The following is an 18,391-nucleotide window of genomic DNA, read 5'->3' on the forward strand; positions in this document are numbered from 1 at the left end:
TGCAGTCGCGCTATGTCGTCAGGCAGGCCATATCTTAATATGCGGAAGTGTATTTTTCAAGAGCCAGTGAAATGCTGGATGAGAGCTTACAAAACCGTAGATTGGCCTAAGTATACTTGTACGTATCGCCATGTTATTCTTAGAACTTCAAGAGATCCAACATTATGAATATATATTTATGCGCATCTGCTTTATTTGTCGTCTTTATACATTCTCTTTTATATGTCCTCTATTCATGCCCACATGGCACCTGCTCTGTCAGAATCAGAATCAGAAATGGTTTTATTTCGTCATCGAATCAATTACAAATTTGTGTATACAGAAGGAGGTCCCATAGTCAGAGACTGAAAGTCAGAGACTGAGTCGCCCGAGTAATGCGGGCTGTGGAGTACTGCTCATCATTCATACATGGCTAATTTCATATACGTCTCAACATTAATAGCATGACCAAAGAGATATTTATGTTGAATTGGTATCGCCGAAGGCTCACGTACGCTGAATCTACGCCATGGTTACAGTGAGCGCTCTTACCCGTATATAACAAACGATACTTGTATCAACCTAGTTGCGTGTTCAGCCTTATTTTCCAGCGAGTTGTCTTAACGGTAATGTCACGTATACAAATCAGCTCTAAAAGCATGTGAATTTTTTCAGGCGTCCCGGCCCATTCTTCTGAACGTTGAGAGGGTACCACTTGGAGGAACTGCCGTCCCAGACGACTTGATAGCCGACAAGAATCCACAAGATACCCAGGTCTGACACTCTCGATATTTGTAAAGGCTGTTGTGTATTTCTCACATCTACTAAATCAAGCTCCCAACAACTGATCACCCGGAGATGATGATGGCGATGGGTACTTGATTATTGGGGAGGGAGATGAATGAGCTACGGACGGTCGCTACTCGCAGATTACAAAAAGCCGATTTAAGTTCAGAGTACAAACGTCCCTGCTGTCGGTGCAGCAGCTGTTGGAAAGTCATTTGGCAAGCTTTTAGGCAGAGACATCGAACGCAGAATTCTTCCTAATATGGAAGCAAACGGAATGATATAACAACGAGCGCTCCTCACGCCTTTCTTGGGAGCGCATAAGCAGAACGATGCTTTTTAAACACCGTCAGCTATTTGCAGGATTGGCGTTGTACTACGTAGAAGAATGCGGCTATGATACGCAGCCTACAGTGAAATAATGGTTTACTTTTGGCGGTATGCTATATGGTAGCCAAAAGCCCCACTACTTCTAGCACTTCCAGCATGTAGTGCACAACACAAGACGCGGACCCAGTGACAACCGACGAAATCACTCGATCCGTGTCTTTTGCTGTGCGCTTTATGCTGAAATGGAATACCAACTTGCCCGAACGCATCTGATTTCAAGGTATACTTCTAGCAGCATGCTTCCGTGCCCATGAGCGTAAACTACAGGCTTAAGAATGCGAATAAACACTCATAGAAACGAACATGGAGGATTTTTTCTGGTTTAGGACTTCGCGGTCGAAGCGAAAACGAGGTAGCGAAAGCACATGCACCAATCATTGGTGCTTAGCGGAACGTGCAGTACGCACAACGGCTACGCAGAAGACCACGGAAGAGCGTGGGTCTTCATTTCTACAACAATCACGATGGCCGCTTACTGGTTATGCGCGCCATAACTGAGCACAATCATCGTCATCATTGTTAGCGTTGTCAATGATAATAGACAACTACAGCAACAAACGAAAAAATTGGGGGACGCTTAAGCCTTCGCCTTTGAGTTGAATTCGATAGCGACATCGTGCTGTGCGTACTTCGGCCACTACGTATGTGCAACACAATGCGTGCACTAAGGTGTGTGCCTTATTATGTAATGGGTAGCATGCTTTAAACCAGGAGGAATTATTCGCGAGAAACTTCTTCGAAGTTGCGATGCACCCACTCCGTGGTCTTAAGGGAATACGCGCAATAATGAGTGTGCCTTTTGTAATGGGTGGCTGGCTTTAAACCACCAAGTCGTTATGGTATTCACATGTTGTGACGCCCGATGGCAATCTACGCTTGTACCACGCAATATTACTGCGATATTACATCTCATACTGCGACACCTGTATACAGGACGCGTATGTTTGTGAAGCATGAAAGTTACTTTCAGTGCAGCTTCAAGCAGAGGCGTGGCTGTGTCGGTAGAACACCGCCACGCGCTGCGGAGCGAGAGGCCTCCCGTTCAATTCCGCGCTGCCACAAAGCAAAATAATTCAGAAAAATTTTTCACGAAGCGCGGAATCGAACGGGAGGCCTCTCGCTCCGCAGCGCGTGGCGTTAGACGGCTAGGCCACGAGGCGCACGTCTTTCAGCATACTAACGGCGAGCTATTTATATGAGTAAGCAGCGTGGAGAGTTGGACGAGTTGGTACGAGTTCATTCTAGTCGAACTGCGCAATGGGATGGGACACGAAGAAAGGCAAGACAAACGAGCGCAGACTAACAACTCTTCGTGTCCCGTCCCATTGCGCAGTTCGACTAGAATGAGCTATTTATATACGCCATTTACCGTGGGCGCGGTATGCGGAGATCGGAAGCGCTTGAGCGTGTTTTCTTGGTCACCAGCGAAATGGCGCTAAGGGCGCGAGGGGCGCGCTTTAAAGGTCGTCGCCTCGCTCGTTCCGATGCGCGCGCGCCTCCTACCTCGCCAGGTGCACTTTGCCCTGCAGGGCATGGTCACCTGTGCGCTCGCTCATCTCGTGAAGGGAATGGTTTGTACGTCTTGTGCTTTGACCGCGATGTCCCCGCTGAAGTTACACAGCGAACGAAGGTCACTTCGCTCGCTGCAGAGGCCGAGTTTGCGAGAGGAGCGCGCTGTTGAAACAGAAAAAATTAACTGTGACAGTTGTTAGTTCGCGCTCGTCCTTTGTATACCTGCGCGTTCGTTTCGTGCGTCCTTCTTTATGTTTGAGCAGCGCGCTTTAAGTGTCGAGCTGCGACACTTGATAGTTCGCGTTCGTCCTGTGTGTGTTCTTTTCGTGCGTGCTTTGCGCTTGAGCGACGCGCTGGAAATTTCAAACTGATTTCCGTTCTCCGCGTTACACTCCAATTTGTTGCTATCATATTAAATTATTCGACGTTGCGGCGAAACTGTCATTTTTTTTTGCCTCTGGACTGTAAAAATGGATAATTGAACGCCAGCAAGCTTCAGGGCCTAGTCTGTGGGCACAAGTGTTTCGGTTTCAGAAAGGCAAAGGTAAAGAAAGTTCGGCGGCAGAGTCCTGCGGCTCGCGAGTTCACGGACTTCGGCTTCTTCATCAAATAAACGCATGGTGATGACAAGGCTTTCGGAAACGGACAGCTCTCTTAAATCTAACAACGGGCGAATGCGCGTCTCAGGAAGCCCGCAAACTAAATGAGCACAGGTGTTGAGAAAGATGTGGTAGTCTACTGCAATAACTGTGGCTGCCGATCATATTTTAATGGCTGCATTTTGTACCGTGGTACCGAGCAGTGTGGTGGCATGACTTACCGTATTACGTTCAAGTACACCTGGAATATTATATCCCTGTCACACGGCAAATCTAACGTCATTTACAACGAATGACATTAGGTGAACTTAATGTCATTTTACCTGCCTGCTGTCACACGACGAAAACAAATATCATTTTAAAATGATGACCATGACCTTAGCCCTCCTGAGCGGTGGCGTTAGGAGAAATAAAAATCTATTAAAACTTGATCTAACATACGTGTATCCTTTATAATAATTTTCTATCACTAAAAAGCTGCTCCAAGAATATAAACGCAGCCGTTTTACACAACTTGCCACGGCTGCACGACACAAACGAAGTCAAGCCAAGAACCAATCGAAAACCAACATGGCCGGCGATATGTTGGTACAGTGAACTAAAGCGTGGGAGCACGGCTGACACTCCGGCTGCAGAAATGAGACGGCGGCAGCTAATTCGTGTAGTCACCAGCTTGATAATCAAAACACGTGCAATCGGACGATCAACACCCGCGATACAGGCAACAAGAGAGCACAAATGAAACATGGCCGGCGTCCAGCCGTTCTAGTTGAGAATAGCTTTAGTTTAGAAACTCTCGCGCGTGCTGTTACGTCATCAAACCAGTAATAAGTAATCTGGCAAAGAATAAGATACTTGCGAACTACAAAAGTTACGTATCCATAAGTCAACAGTCATCTCCCTAAAAGGTCCCTGGCGTCGAGACTACGCATTCGGTCCGAAATCGAATGCGAATGTGTTTCGGGAACTCATTCGACAGGAAATGTCATTTTCATCGAATGGCATTAGTTTCCCCGTGTGACAGCAAACAAATGGCATTACAAACGAATGCCATTAGCTGTAAATGACATCATATTTGCCGTGTGACAGGGTATATATTAGTCATACATAAAGAGACAATATCTTGGGCGGGGGGGGGGGGGGGAATACTACATAGCAGTTGCCTTCCGCACTTTCACGTGATGCTCAAGTTTCTTGGGCAAGTCTGCTTGTCACTTCTCGTTTTGTAAAGTTTGTAACTACAAACAGTGAGAAGTTGGTGAGCGTGTCGTCTTCCTATTGTTTGTGCACCATCGTCATTTCGCGCTGCCTGTTGATGTGAATCAGTACTAACTACAAATTTCATATGACGGTGAGAACCAACCTTTATGCCGAACTATGCTGCACAAGCGGTACAACTCTCTCGATTGCGGTACGGCATAGGATGCCCGACTCGGTTATCCGCAAAATGACCATCTACAACTACAAATTTATTTTCCCTTACATTTATCCCAACATGGATAGCTTTTCCTTCGAGTTTTCAATGTAAACACGTACATAAAAGTTTTAGGCGTGGGAGCGCTCTAGCGCTGTTCCTCAGTGTAGCGCCGGCAACTCGAAAGAGATACGAGCAAAATAATATCCTTCGGTAACAGTCCGGCAAATTTGACTACAAATAAGTCAGGCGTTCCAGGCAGCTCTTTCCGAGAACTTTATTGTAAGATAAGTAATTTTGTGTCCAGCAGGTGATCAAGCAGGCGAGAAGCGGTAGATTCTTGCAACGCACACCCGAGGAGTTCCACGAAGTCGTTGACCGCGCAGATCGAAGGGAATATTGTTAACAGCGTCCAACTCTGCTCACTCTTTCACGCGCATCCGCGTGCCGTCGCTCACCGCCCTAAGCGCCGTCGTCTCGAACGACAGACAGTAACGCTTGCTGACGTTACATACGGTCCCTTGAGCCCATTCGGCAGCCGTAACGCCGGTAATCCTCCTCGTCGGGTGGTTGGAAGTTCATCACGTCGACAATCACGGCGATCGGCTGTAAGACTTGCGGCGAATCTGGTCGCGAATCTGGGCGCGAACTTGACCGCGAACCCCCACCTGAGCGGCGGTCCAGGTGGTGACATGAGCGGCGATCCATGTTTTGGCTTGAGCAGTTTGGGACAACGATCGATGTTGTGGCTTTCGCAGTATGCGCAACGATCCATTTTCTGGGTTGAGCAGTATGGGCAACGATCCATGTTTTGGCTTGAGCAGTTTGGGCAACGATCGATGTTGTGGCTTTCGCAGTATGCGCAACGATCCATTTTCTGGGTTGAGCAGTACGGACAACGATCCATATCGCGGCCCGAGCAACGTTCAACCTGGTGGCGACTGCCATGGGGTCCCGGCATCGGGCTCCGCTCCTCGTACTCGACGAAGGAACCCTCCTGGCTCTCAGACATTTGATGGCCATCGTAGTACACCTGACGGTGACTCGTCGAGCTCCCTCGCTTCTCGACCCTCTCGCCCACGTTCTGGGGTCGCGACCGGTGGCGGGCCGGCGGAGCATTCGTGTAGTACATGTGTCCCCGCTGGTGTTGGACTCCCTTGCCAGGGGGCCGCTGCTCTCCGACGTTCATACCGGACGGGCGCCGCTCGTAGACCTGAACCTCGACGTAGTTGCGCGCCTCGTCGTCGTCCTCGTACTCGTCGTTGAAGTACCTCTCGGCGTACACGGGACCCGAGTCGGCCATGGCCTTGAGCATCGTCTCCGACGGTGCCGGCGCCTTGTACGGACCTATCGACTTCTTGCTCGTCGAGCTCTTGGCGACACTCTTCTTGGACTCGACGGAGGTCTGGGAGGCGTCGGTCTTCTCGGAGACCGCGCTCTTCTGGGACTTCTCGGACTTATCAGACTGCTCGGACTTGTCAGACTTTTCAGATTTTTCGGATTTGTCGGACTTATCTTCCTTGGGTGGCTCTGCGGCCTTGGGCGAACCTCCCTTGGCGGAGTCCTTGCCGCTCTTCGGGCTCTTGGAACCCTTGCCCTTGTCTTTCTTGTCGTCCTTGCCCTTTTTGTCGTCCTTGCCCTTCTTGTCTTTCTTGTCGTCCTTGCCCTTCTTGTCCTTTCCTTTCTTGTCGTCCTTGCCGCCCTTCTTTCCGTCGTCCTCCTCCTCGGGCATGGTGGTGGCTGGTTCCCGGGACGGGGACTTGCGGCGGCCTAGGATGGAAGTCCCTCGGACGAGGCGAGAGCTGCGGCGATGATGTCCCGGGAACCGACTGGCCGCTTGCGCTGTTCGAACGCGCCCCGCGTGCAACCGCGAGCCGGCTTGCGCCTCGTTTTCTTCCTCCACGCGAGCGCGGGCGCTAGCCGAGCGCTCAGGAAAGCGTAAAATGTGAAGTCCATTTACTATTGTTCTTTCTGAAACGCTATTTCGCATGTTGCAGTTCCAGAAAAGAAATATCGTAGAGGCATACTTTTGTTCACCTCGAATTTATTACAGCTGGCGTTCGCTTATTTCAGCATGGCGGGAAGACTATTTCTGCTATGTAAGATTATCCGTCCTGGCCGATGACAGAGACATCTATAGTTTTGACCGTTCTTGACCTTCTTATATTTTTTCTATCCTGGGAGACACAAGGAAAGAAAGAAAAAACACTATTAAATAAATTAAAGCGAGGCTACAGTATATCCCTTTAGGACAGAGAGCTAGACGAAGTAGACATTTTGGCCTAAAGCGCAAAATACCGAAGCAGAGGGTATAACATTAAATATTCCGTATCTTACGTACTTCCTCCTTTTTTCCTTATCACGCGAGGTTTTATTTTGTTTCGTGAGATCGTTTGGGTAAGATGATTGGCTCCTGCGAGATCGGCCATGAATCAGATCCATAGTGAAAAAACACCGCGACGTAGACTCAGACTAAGAAGTACACAGGACCAGCGCTGAATCAGAATAAGACCGCTTGAAAGAGCCCGTGTCGCAGAAATTTAGGTGACGGCGTCGGCATCGCTGGTTGTGAGCGAAAAATTGGCGTTTTCCGTGAGCAAGAAATCACCATTGACGCAAATAATAAAAATCATGGGGACAAGCCGCAATCGAAACCCAGCCCCTCTGCGTGGCAAGCAGGTGTTCCATCGGAGAGCCAGGCCTGTCCTTGAAACTGCTTCTGACAGAAAGCCTATACAGACGTCATGTTGAGCGAGGAGTCGCGTGAACACATAAGATTCCACTGCATATCCACGGGGTGAATGATGATGAGTGGGGCGAAGCTCTCGTACGGCAGGATCTTGGCGGCGGCGTCGCGCAGCTTCACGCCCAGTACATCATCAACGACGGGAGATCGGGCCGGTTTATACTAAAGGGTCGATGAGAGTCATGGCGACTTGCAGCTCACTTTAATTTTACATGTACGCTGTGAATTTTTATTGTTTAATCACGCACAGGAGAAATCTCACCAGGCACTACCTTGGAGGTAAACAATGGCTGCTAATGGGGAATGAGAGACAGAAGAAGTCGGCTTTTAGCTAACGCTTACACTTCTACTTCTACTAACGTTTCCTACTGGAACATGCCAATGGCTGCTAATGGGGAATGAGAGACAGAAGAAGTCGGCTTTTAGTTAACGCGCACGCTGCGAATTTTTTTATTGTTCAACAACGCACAGGAGAAATCTCCCACCGGCACCACCTTGGAGGTCAAGATCTGGTACTAGCGTTAAGACTGGTTACGCACTACGACGGGGACGAACGGGTGCCGCTTAAGGAGCTTCGCCCCTGATAATATTACGTGGCAGAAGAGAAGAATGACTCCACGCGTCACACCATGCAATGGGTGGGTGGTTTAAAAGCCCACCCATTACAAAGCACTCAGGCATAGTTGATTATCATCATCAGCTACAGCATCAACAAAGTTGGCAGCTACTAGGTGCGCGTGTCACTTTGCAGACGTGTAGTGGGGGCTTCGCTAGTTCGCAAAGTGTTGAAATATGGCGTAGTGGGCACATCGCAACTGTACTAGCAGTAGGAATTCTAGGAGAATTTAAAAGCGCCGACGTTACGCGCACAGCCGCTCCATTCCTCGCGGCGCGGTTCAGGTGTCCATGCGCTAGATTGAAGATGTGGCAAATAACTATAACTTGATTTACATAATCGGAAATATTTGGGTATTCGAGCTTTTTCATGTTGCGGCTTGTCCTTTATCGTTGCTGCTACGCCCAGGCTAAAACTCTGGAATGCACCACAGGAAACCGTATTGTATGGTGACCGGACAACGTAAAACTCGGCTCTTAAAAGCTCCTCCGGCCGCGAATGGCTTTTACGTCTTTTTGGTTAAGCGATTTTTTTTTTTTTGCATTCCTTCACACCTGCAGGCTTTTGTACAAGGACCTCAAGGCCAGGATATCGCCAGTCAAGAGTTGCTGCGTCGAGGTGTGGATTCAACTGGAGCCAGTGAAGATGGAGGCAGAGATGAGGTACGAATGAGAGCTCTATGTAGCCTATAAAAAGACATGACAGGCATACGTACAGTCGGAATCACACTTGTATAAAGTGGCCAATCAGCGCCATGAGCGGCTGTTTTTTGTTTGTTTTTTCCAGAAGTATCCAAAGACCGACGCCGTAATGATACAAAACATAGTAATACTGCTTGCTAGGTCCTCGTGCTCTAATTCAAGCACGAACGAAAGCTTGTAGCTTACGCGAGGAAGCAGCTGCGGACGGTGCCAGCGTCAACAGCCACGCGCTTGACCGATCTAGAGAAGTATGATTCCGACTGTAATTCATTCGCAGGCGAATCAAATGTCATTTCAATTTTCCGACGAATGATCATGTTTTTTGTGCGCGTGTGTGTGTGTGTATGTGTGCGTGTGCGTGTGTGTGTATATAGAAGTTAGCTCAGATTTATTTATAATCAAATGTCAAGTGAGCAATAACTTGCAAACAGTTGTCAATAACGCATCCAAAATTGAACTGATCAGTCTATGAAAAGAGGATGAATGTTCGAAGAAAAATAAAAATAGGTGTTCTTGATAACTCCTGTACACGTGGTTTTTCAAAGCCAATAGGTAAAATAAACTGTTTAGCTTGCCGGAGTGCACACAAAGTCACGTCCGACGATGCACATGCTCTATCCATGTACAGTTTTGTTCTATTAACACAAGAAGGGCTTAAGGTCCGGGAGGCACCAGCAACGACGTTGTTTTGCTTGCACCATCTTCACTGCTGCCTTCGTCCTCTTCTTCTTCCTCATTGTATTGACAGGACGGCGAGCCCGAGCGGGTGAACCCGTACTCCTTCGGCTACTCCTCGTACGACGGTCTGGGCAGCAAGGTGTCTCGGCACGAGACCAAGGACGACACGGGACGCGTCACTGGCTACTACATCGTAGAGGACGTGGACGGCCGGAAGCGGACGGTCCACTATATTGCCGACAAAGATGGCTTCCGGGCGACCGTGCACACGAACGAACAGGGCACCGACAACCAGGACCCGGCGAGCGTTAAGATGCGCGTCGAAAACAGGATGCCACACCCTCCGCCCACTCCTCGGACTCCGTCGCCAGAGAAGACGTCACCGTCGCCGACGCTAGGCGACGGTGTGGACGTTCCGGTTCTGGACGCTGTGGATCAAAGTGTGAAAAAGAGCTAATGGTTGCTTGCCGTTACTTATTGCCAGTTAGTTCACTTAAATTCGTATGACACCCTTTGTTGACGGGAATGTTCTCGCGCTTGCATGTGCACGCGCGACTGCCAATGCATTTTTGCAGGCGGACGGTCGCTTTGAACCTGCCGAAGGTCAACACCGCATTTTGGAAACAAAGCAAGCGGCGTCTAATGCTAGGCGTGTGTTCACGTTATCCGAGTACTACATGCATCTCGTTCTTCGCAAGCACAAACAAAATCGAAGCGCATGTCTCACGCGCATGTTTAGCGACGTGCACTCGTATCATTCAAGCGTATTATCGCTTGCAGCGGCAGCACAAATACTATGCACCACTTTTTGTTTTTTTTAACAGACCCGTTAGTCTGTTAGCGTAGACACGAATCACATCGTGACGTCCAGACTACGTGAATGTGCCCTTGCCGAAGAGAGTCTTAAGCGTGACTTGTACTTGCAAGAGTATACGTGATACGCAGCTATACGTACGCGCTACGAATGTGACAGAGAAGACAGATTTGCCGGTTAGTGTTGCGAAAGGGTGAACCGGCGTGTAACTGTGACAACGCGGTGACGTACCGTTTGCAAAAACGAAGCCTTCACACGAGGACTCTTTCATTTGTGTCTGTCAGGCGTTGACAGGCGAGCGCCACTAAAACTAGATGACGTGGTAAAAGGGGTGTAAAGTTGTTATTGCTTGCTAGAAGGTTAGCGCAATCAAACAAAATGAACACGGTTGCTCACTGCCAGTCACCATCAACACCTTTAGGTGCCCCACTAGTACTGTTTTAATCATAAAGTTTTTTTTTAGTGCTACAAATTTTAATAAAAATTGCCATCGTAATATTGCGGCGCCACACGCGCGCGAGAATTCGTGAGTAGTATCCTTGAAAGCGTCGGATCACTATTAAAGCAATAGTGGTGCTTTCAAGGCGTCGGATCACTAGCGAAGCGATAGTAGTGCTACATTGTCGCCTATAGCAACACACTTGGTGGAGTGGGACCGCGTTGCAATGCTTTTGGCAGCCTTAGTAGATAAGCGATCTTTTTTTTTTTGTAATAGCTTACACATCACTAGCACATATCTCGCTGTACAGGCCAGGAAAACACAAGCTTTAAATGAAACACGCGCGCGTCAGCTTTTTCAGGGCATTCACTTTCTTCTTGGTTTACTGACAGGCCCACTCGATGGATAATAATTATTAGCCTCACAACTGCTTCATTCAATCACACGCAGTATGAAGTTGCTGCTATGCTAGAGAGTACGTTCCGCTGGTCTTGTTTTTATGATTCGTATCTAGTACTAAACACAGGGAGGACGTAAAAATCACTGCGTGCCTGAAATGCGAAGATGTTATCGCTGCGTTTTACAATCGTTATCGTATGTGTGTGCGTGTGCGTGAAAATGTCATAACGATTTTACAGATGACCTTGTTTTGTAGCTCATTCAGACGTGGGACAAGCAGTATTAGGCGTAATAACTGCAAGTGGCTGCGAACACTCTCACACATCATGCTAATGTCATTTCTTCTGACGAGTCCCACTATAAGTCACAGTTCGCGTACCGCGTCTGGCTTTTGCTCATCGCTGTATTTATAGATCTATCAAAACGGCACGTGGTTTTCCATTGCTTCACTCGCTTTCAAGCTAATCTCAGAATCACTAAATTTTCGATTTGCATTTACGTGACTACGTATTTTAGCATTGCATTAGCAATTTCTTTTTATGTATAGTCATTCATCAGTGGCATTCAAGGCTGTATCACGTGTACTAAGACTGAAGAATGGAATCAGTTTTTATTTTGCGTTATTTAAGCCATTATTGCAGGTCCTTCTCTTCATCTCGGAACTCTGCCATCTGTAGCGACTTCGTTTTTTACACGTTTTAAATAAGCGCATTCTTTCACTGAGCTACAAAATAAAAAAAAGACATTTTTGAACAATCTTGTGTCCGTGTAGTGCTTGTGAGTGCAGCTCACGGGGATGCCTTCGAAATGCTTGCATAGGTATCTCCTGATGATTGCACATTTTTGTATCTTGATTGAACGACATGTGGGTATACACGTGGGGGGCAGGCAGATTGGGGTGGCGGTGGATCAGAGCGGACCACGTGTTCCAAGTGACTCAATGTGTTCGGGCTTAAGTTCGGTGCTCTTACTTATTTTTCAAGCAGCATATGGAAGCTCATATGATTCAGTTAAAATGACGACGAAGGTCTCTGAAAACGTTCCAGATAAAATGCACAAATGGTACCGCAAGCGAGAAACGTATGTGTTAGTTCCTTATCGTGAAGCTAGAGCTTTGACTGACTGTACGTAAAACTGCGTTAGAATGCGTAAGTTAAAACTTGGGTTTCACTGGCAACAATTAGGGCAAATTTTGCAAATGAGCTGGCGTTATTATTATTATTATTATTATTATTATTATTATTATTATTATTATTATTATTATTATTATTATTATTATTATTATTATTATTATTATTATTATTATTATTATTCGATGGGTGCCAAGGGTGGTGACGATGGAGCAGGACATTCGGAATCATTCTATAAGGTTGCTGTGCATTCAGGCACAGCCTGCGCTTAGCGATAACACGTGTAAATGTTTTCAACAATGAAACCCAGCGGGCATGAAAAACAAACAAACAAAAAAGAAAGCACCCATGTCAATATGCGGCTAACCTTATTTTCCGAGCAGTGCTTATTCGCGCTATTCTTGATGACATGAAGTTACCGGCCTTCAAAGGTAAGTAAAAAAAAGTACACATTCCAACGATGATGACTGAAGCACTGAAGTGTGCGCATCATTAAACACTGAGATGAACGCAAAAAAAAAAAAGAGATCAAATTGGTGTACGGGAACTGAAGTTTATTATAGTCGGATACAACTTTAGAAGTCCGCGGCATTCCCTCCTCAACGGCAGAAGCACACAAACCTGCGCCAATGGGAGCGCACTCCGGACTGACGTCATGAGCCAGGCGGCCGGTGACCCCGCCTTTGGAGAACGTTGCCGAGTACATGAGCGGGACTATTTCTTTAGTCGTGGAGGCGATCGGCTGCTGCGCTTCGGCCGTCTGGGAGGAGCCTCACCAGTCTTCTTAAGTTGTATCCGACTATAGACTTCAAATTTGAGAACCCAAGAAGACGACGAGAGAAAGCACCCCGTTTCTCTCTGTCATTGACGTCACAGGTTGCTTCCAATTACCGCGCTCCTCTTGTAGAGGGACCATCCGAAATATTGTCTCACGGCTGCCTATGAGCAGCGTACCTAGTTTCTTGTTGCAATTGTTTTCAAATATGATATTTGAGAACAGAGCTGCTCTTATGTCTGATAAAGTCTCAAGAATGTTTTCGTAATTTTAGCGCGCAGGTGTGGCCAAGCTGGGACCATACGAATGTTAGGCGCGACTCGGCGTGTCATGCCAATCAAAACGTGCAGCCACTGGGACAGGGGCGTAGCCAGGGGGGCGTTCCAACTCCCCCGAAATTTTTCAGTTTTGCTTGCGTGTATATACACGCACACATACAAACACCCGCACGAACATACATAAAGTATGGCTAAACCCCCCCACCCGAAAAATATTTCTGGCTACGCCCCTGCACTGGGATCACTGTCACACGTCGAAACGTCACTTCATGTGCCAAAAATCGCCGTTGTGTGACACTGTAGTTGGAGCAGAAGGTGGTTTCTCCGTGCAAATAAATTTGTGACTGCTTTGTTTCCAAGGTTCCTACTTTAATTGCGATGTCGCCGCATTCCACAGTAAAAGAATAAGCGGTTAAAATGACATGCTTCACTCGTGTCACAGGGCCCCTTTATGTTTGGACACGATATCCGATAAATCCAATATGGTATCCATCGGAAGTCGATATCACTTCTCAGATACTCAATAGAAAGTATTCAAAACAGCGCTACCGTGCATGTCCTGGGCAGGTACTGTAGAACGGACAGTGTTGCAGTGATGAATCATGAATTGAAACGGGAATAGTTGTCTTCACGCCGACGAAAGTTAAAACTGAAACTGCTTTTTCAGATATATTACAACATGGTAGGGATTTATAAGGAAACTTATTTAAAGGCACCTTTTTATGTTTGTAAACGTAACGATCATAAACACAAAATCCGTCAACACCTGCCCAGAACGTGCATATTCGCTAATTCCTTTCGAAGCGTGAAGCGAAATGGAACAACCTGTGTGAAGAGCAAGTAGGTCGTCAGAATGAAGAAATGCTTTGTATCTATCCATCTACGTTGTGCCTGATCATTACATCACGGTACTTACACTCCTGGGAAACGAAACTGATACTAGCTGTAGAAAAAATCCAGGAGCCCTTGCCCTATTGGGAAAAGGGCAGCAAGCGGAGCTTGGCCTGTGCATGCCTTACTTACCACTTTCTTTCTTTCTTTCTTTCTTTCTTTCTTTCTTTCTTTCTTTCTTTCTTTCTTTCTTTCTTTCTTTCTTTCTTTCTTTCTTTCTTTCTTTCGCATTGCGCAATACTCCCTCCGTAACTTTCTTTTCTTCCTCCATGCCGGGAATCGGCCCTCCACTCACGTGCTTAGCTACACAACCCTTGAATTGCTGCAGGAAACAACCACGGTCATGCGTTCATATCCAGGCGACAGTGAAACGCGGCAACGTGAAATGACAATGTCATTTCGAGAGAAGATCAGATTGCCACATCATAAACGGCTCATCGCCCATAATCCAACGATCGAGAGACGATCAGTCATTGGAAAACGGCGCAGACGAACATGGAGTTAAACGGCGCACCTTGAAGGTCCGCATTTCTGTGCGCTCGCCGGCGTCGGGTTTTTTGCGTACGACGCCACCACCGGAATAGATGGCTTGCACTGACGTCACTGAAACCGCCCTGTTGGAGCACCAGCATGTGGGGACGCGAAGTTTCCGATGTCACATTAATGTTATCAAAACATCACACGCAGGTTCTTTCATTATTCACACACAGGCACGTTGCTGCCGCGTCGTTTTTACATAGACACAACTTGTTTGTCATCAAAGTCGGCTTCGTGGAGTACCAGTTCCTTTCAGAAGCTGCGTCCATGACGTGACATGCAAGCCATCTATATCACAAGCTCTGGATGTCAAGCTTCGCTTGAAAAAAGCCTGAACAATAAATTGCTTACGGCACTCAGAGGCTTTGCCAGCATCTTTTCTACGCTTTTCGGTTGCGAGATATTCATTCTAGACAAAATAAGAGTATCTCAGTTTCAAAAATGAGATGTTGGTACTCCGCTTAGTACACATACTGCAGAGATCTTTTGTGTTTTTTTTTTTCTACGTTTTCCTGTATTTACACCTGGCAATAACATCCGCTCGGCCAATACGCCGGCTAAACGCCGCAGATCCCCCGTGCGGATTCGTTTCGAAGAACGTAAGATAGACTTTGCTTTGCAACCGCAGGATGGCGCACCGTGTCCGCTTGAAACATGTTCACCGTTCATTCGTACGCTGCGCCTTGATTTCTATTTCCCGCTCGCGTGATGGCAGACATTGCTACACATGTGAATCGAAGCCTGACGGAAATGTTCCCTTGGTAGCGTGGCCTTAACGGCTATTTTTGGAGAGGTCATACAGAGCAGCACAATGTCCGGACCCTCGAAACAATCACAACTTAACCTTCACAGAAAGTACTGTTCTCAGTCTTGAGAAGAGATGGCGCTAAAGTCAGAGGGGGCGTGCTAATTGGCGCGAAGCCTGAATCACTTGTCGTTAAGAGTTATTCAAGCAGCTCATTGTCGTGAGGTGTTTCAAGGTCTGTCCACATTGTTTCAAGGATGTTCATTGTGGCTGAACGCGTTGAACACGCATACTTGAGCGTCTGCAGGCGTGCCTTAGATTCTTACACCACAGTGTATGTGGTCCATTGAGCTTCCTTCCAGACCCACTGATTTTATAGCTATTGTTCACGCATTGTTTCTCATCACAAGCTTGAGGCAGTATGAGTTGCACGCTTGCAGATCTACAAGGCCGTTTTGAATTAAATAAGTAAATAGAAATAGATAACACGGATTTTTCGCCAAGCGTATATGCATGGGCCAGAGCACACTGGCGTAACCAAAGGGAAGGGGAGGGGAGGGGGTTTAAACCCCCTTCCTCCGAAATTTCTCAATTTTGCATATGTATATATACACGCACACATACAAACCTACGCACGAACATTCATGAAGGGTGGTTGAACATCCCTGCTGAAAAATATTTTCTGGCTAAGCTACTGCCAGAGCATGAATAAAAGCAGGGAGAAACAATCCTTGATTTTAATGTAAGTCGAAGTTCCGAAAGCAACATTGGTAAATGTTTTCCGACAGAAAACTTGGATTTATAAAGTGCGGTGATCCCTCTTCTGCGCTTCATACTATCGCCTCCGAGGTCTTGTTGCCCGCAATGAAACGTTAGGTGTCCGCTAGATGGCAGAGTCTGTCGACGTCTGGAATACAGCTTGCAAGTAACAAGCTACACAAGATAATTCGCAAGTCATATCTATGACCTGATGTTAATGAAGTAGGATGCGCTGTTATACTTTCAATGTCGACGCTAAACGTGCGTTTAGTAAGATAAACCATGATGAATCTGGAAATAAACGTGAAATGAAATGAATGATAAGTCTATATTAATATAGGCCATACAGGTTCTAATATATATTAGAACCTGTATGGCCTTTCGACCAAGAAAGGTGGTGTTCATGGATTCGGGTGACGTGTTACAATGGACGCGCACCAGGCGTCGAAACTCAACTGAAATCGGGCCCGAAATACGATACTCTACCCATGGGAGTGTGTTTGCACATGACATGAGTAATATACGAGAGAAACTGTGATCAGGTGGCGGTATACTTTCACTAAAATAACGCACAAACCACCACAATTTCATTCTCCGAAACAAGAAAACAAAAGTTCGGTGAGGCCACTTTTGCGATATAGTTGTATGTAAGGTCCGCACAATATCCCAGATGGTTAGATTAACTGTGACCTCTGCAATAAATTACCTATGCAAGTACTCAGGACCTTTATTAGCGCGGTTAACGAATGGTTGATTCAGCACCCCTTTCCTGGCATAGCTAGGAATGCCACAGATATCGAAAGTAAAAAAAAAATTCGGCAGATCCCACGCACCGTGGGAGTCGATGTTATGCGTTGCATGTGGCGGGTAGGTGACCGTGGCGTAACTTTTTTGTTTTACTGAGCGACACGTTACAAAATGACGCTAAAGATTTGTATATATTTTACACGCACACATATATACGTTGAAGAGCCGCATATGTGTTATATAACCAGTTGTTTGCGGTTGGGTAACGCTGCCAATGGCAACGTGGGTATTACCAAAACCAGAAGCGGTAAGTTGATATGTAGTGCTTATACGTGTCCCGAAAACGCACGCACGTTTCACGAACCCGTGTGCATGTGTGCAAGAAGTTCTTGACAGTTCTTGAACAAGGGCATCATCACCATGATCTGTGAGCACCAGCAGCTGGTCATGACATGTTATAGGATCCGGTCGTGATCGTGGTGACGAGGGGTCCATGTGTAGTGAAGTATGCGGTATAGTAGAGCTGTTGGAATTCGTGGATGCCTCGGTCATTTCGTCGACAAATTATCTATCGACAGAGCCGGCGACATGTCCAAACCTGAAGCCACCCTTCGCGTTGGTGAGGAACAGGCCGTCGAGGCTGGTAGGCCTGGATAGTGCTACGTAGACCAACTTCAGTGGATGGTGTTTGTCGTATTCGTAGACTACCTGGGCGTATGTGGCCTACGTAGCCTAGTCTACAAAGCGGCTGACAATTAATCTGGCATCATCCTCGGTCAGCATGAGGCCATCGCCCAGCCTCGTAAGAAATTAAGAGGACACTGCGTCGTTCTGGTGGACGAGGTGCACTTTACGGTGCTGTGATGTGGATATCATATGTAACATTCGTTAATGTATTCCTCCGGGGTCGAACAATGCTTCAATATAGCTTCCTGAATCATGGAAAGAAGTGTTAATTTCAAGGGCTCGTTTTCTTTGTTATACACAGTATTAATGAGAACTAACAGACAATAATGCCAAGGAAAGTATAGGGGATGTTTTTTAGTAATAAATGTAAGGTAATTGTGAAGAAAGAAAAGTGGACGAAACGATAGCTTGCCGCGGGCAGGGACCGAACCTGCGACCTTCGAATAACGTGTCCGATGCTCTACCAACTGAGCTACCGCGGCGGCCATCCCTCCGTCCACTTTATAGGGTATATGTGTGCATTTAAACGTGGGAGCGTCAGTCAGCGCCGCCAGTAGCCATGACGGCGAGTGTGGAACACTCTTTTTCTGCCTTGTTGGCGTCACGTAGCACGTGAACTTATTACGAGCTGGCAGCTGACCAATCATAGGAATACAAATGTAATGTTTATTAGACTGCTATAAAATAGGAGCCAACACTGGAACTACAGACGTTCATCTGATAGGACGCCTGTATCGTAGGAGTACACATCGTAGGAGCATCATGTAGT

The 18,391-nt window shown here is 47.0% G+C and overlaps 3 protein-coding genes across 3 annotated transcripts in view; all 3 read left to right on the top strand.

Moving 5' to 3' along the window:
• Window positions 1-11,823, top strand: part of LOC119397547 (uncharacterized) — a 68,398-nt gene extending 56,575 nt beyond the window's left edge. Inside the window, 3 exon segments of the mRNA XM_049417093.1 lie at window positions 655-753; window positions 8,603-8,704; window positions 9,492-11,823. Of these exon segments, the coding sequence (XP_049273050.1) occupies window positions 655-753; window positions 8,603-8,704; window positions 9,492-9,878 (588 nt within the window). The 3' untranslated portion in view covers window positions 9,879-11,823.
• LOC119397552 (Down syndrome cell adhesion molecule homolog) overlaps window positions 1-18,391 on the top strand; it is a 409,196-nt gene that overhangs the window by 113,483 nt on the left and 277,322 nt on the right. The gene's annotated exons all lie outside the window — the stretch shown is intronic.
• LOC119396424 (cuticle protein 10.9) overlaps window positions 1-18,391 on the top strand; it is a 197,244-nt gene that overhangs the window by 54,364 nt on the left and 124,489 nt on the right. The window lies entirely within an intron of this gene.

This window comes from Rhipicephalus sanguineus, chromosome 6, assembly GCF_013339695.2.
Source record: "Rhipicephalus sanguineus isolate Rsan-2018 chromosome 6, BIME_Rsan_1.4, whole genome shotgun sequence".
Taxonomy (NCBI): Eukaryota; Metazoa; Arthropoda; class Arachnida; order Ixodida; family Ixodidae; genus Rhipicephalus; species Rhipicephalus sanguineus.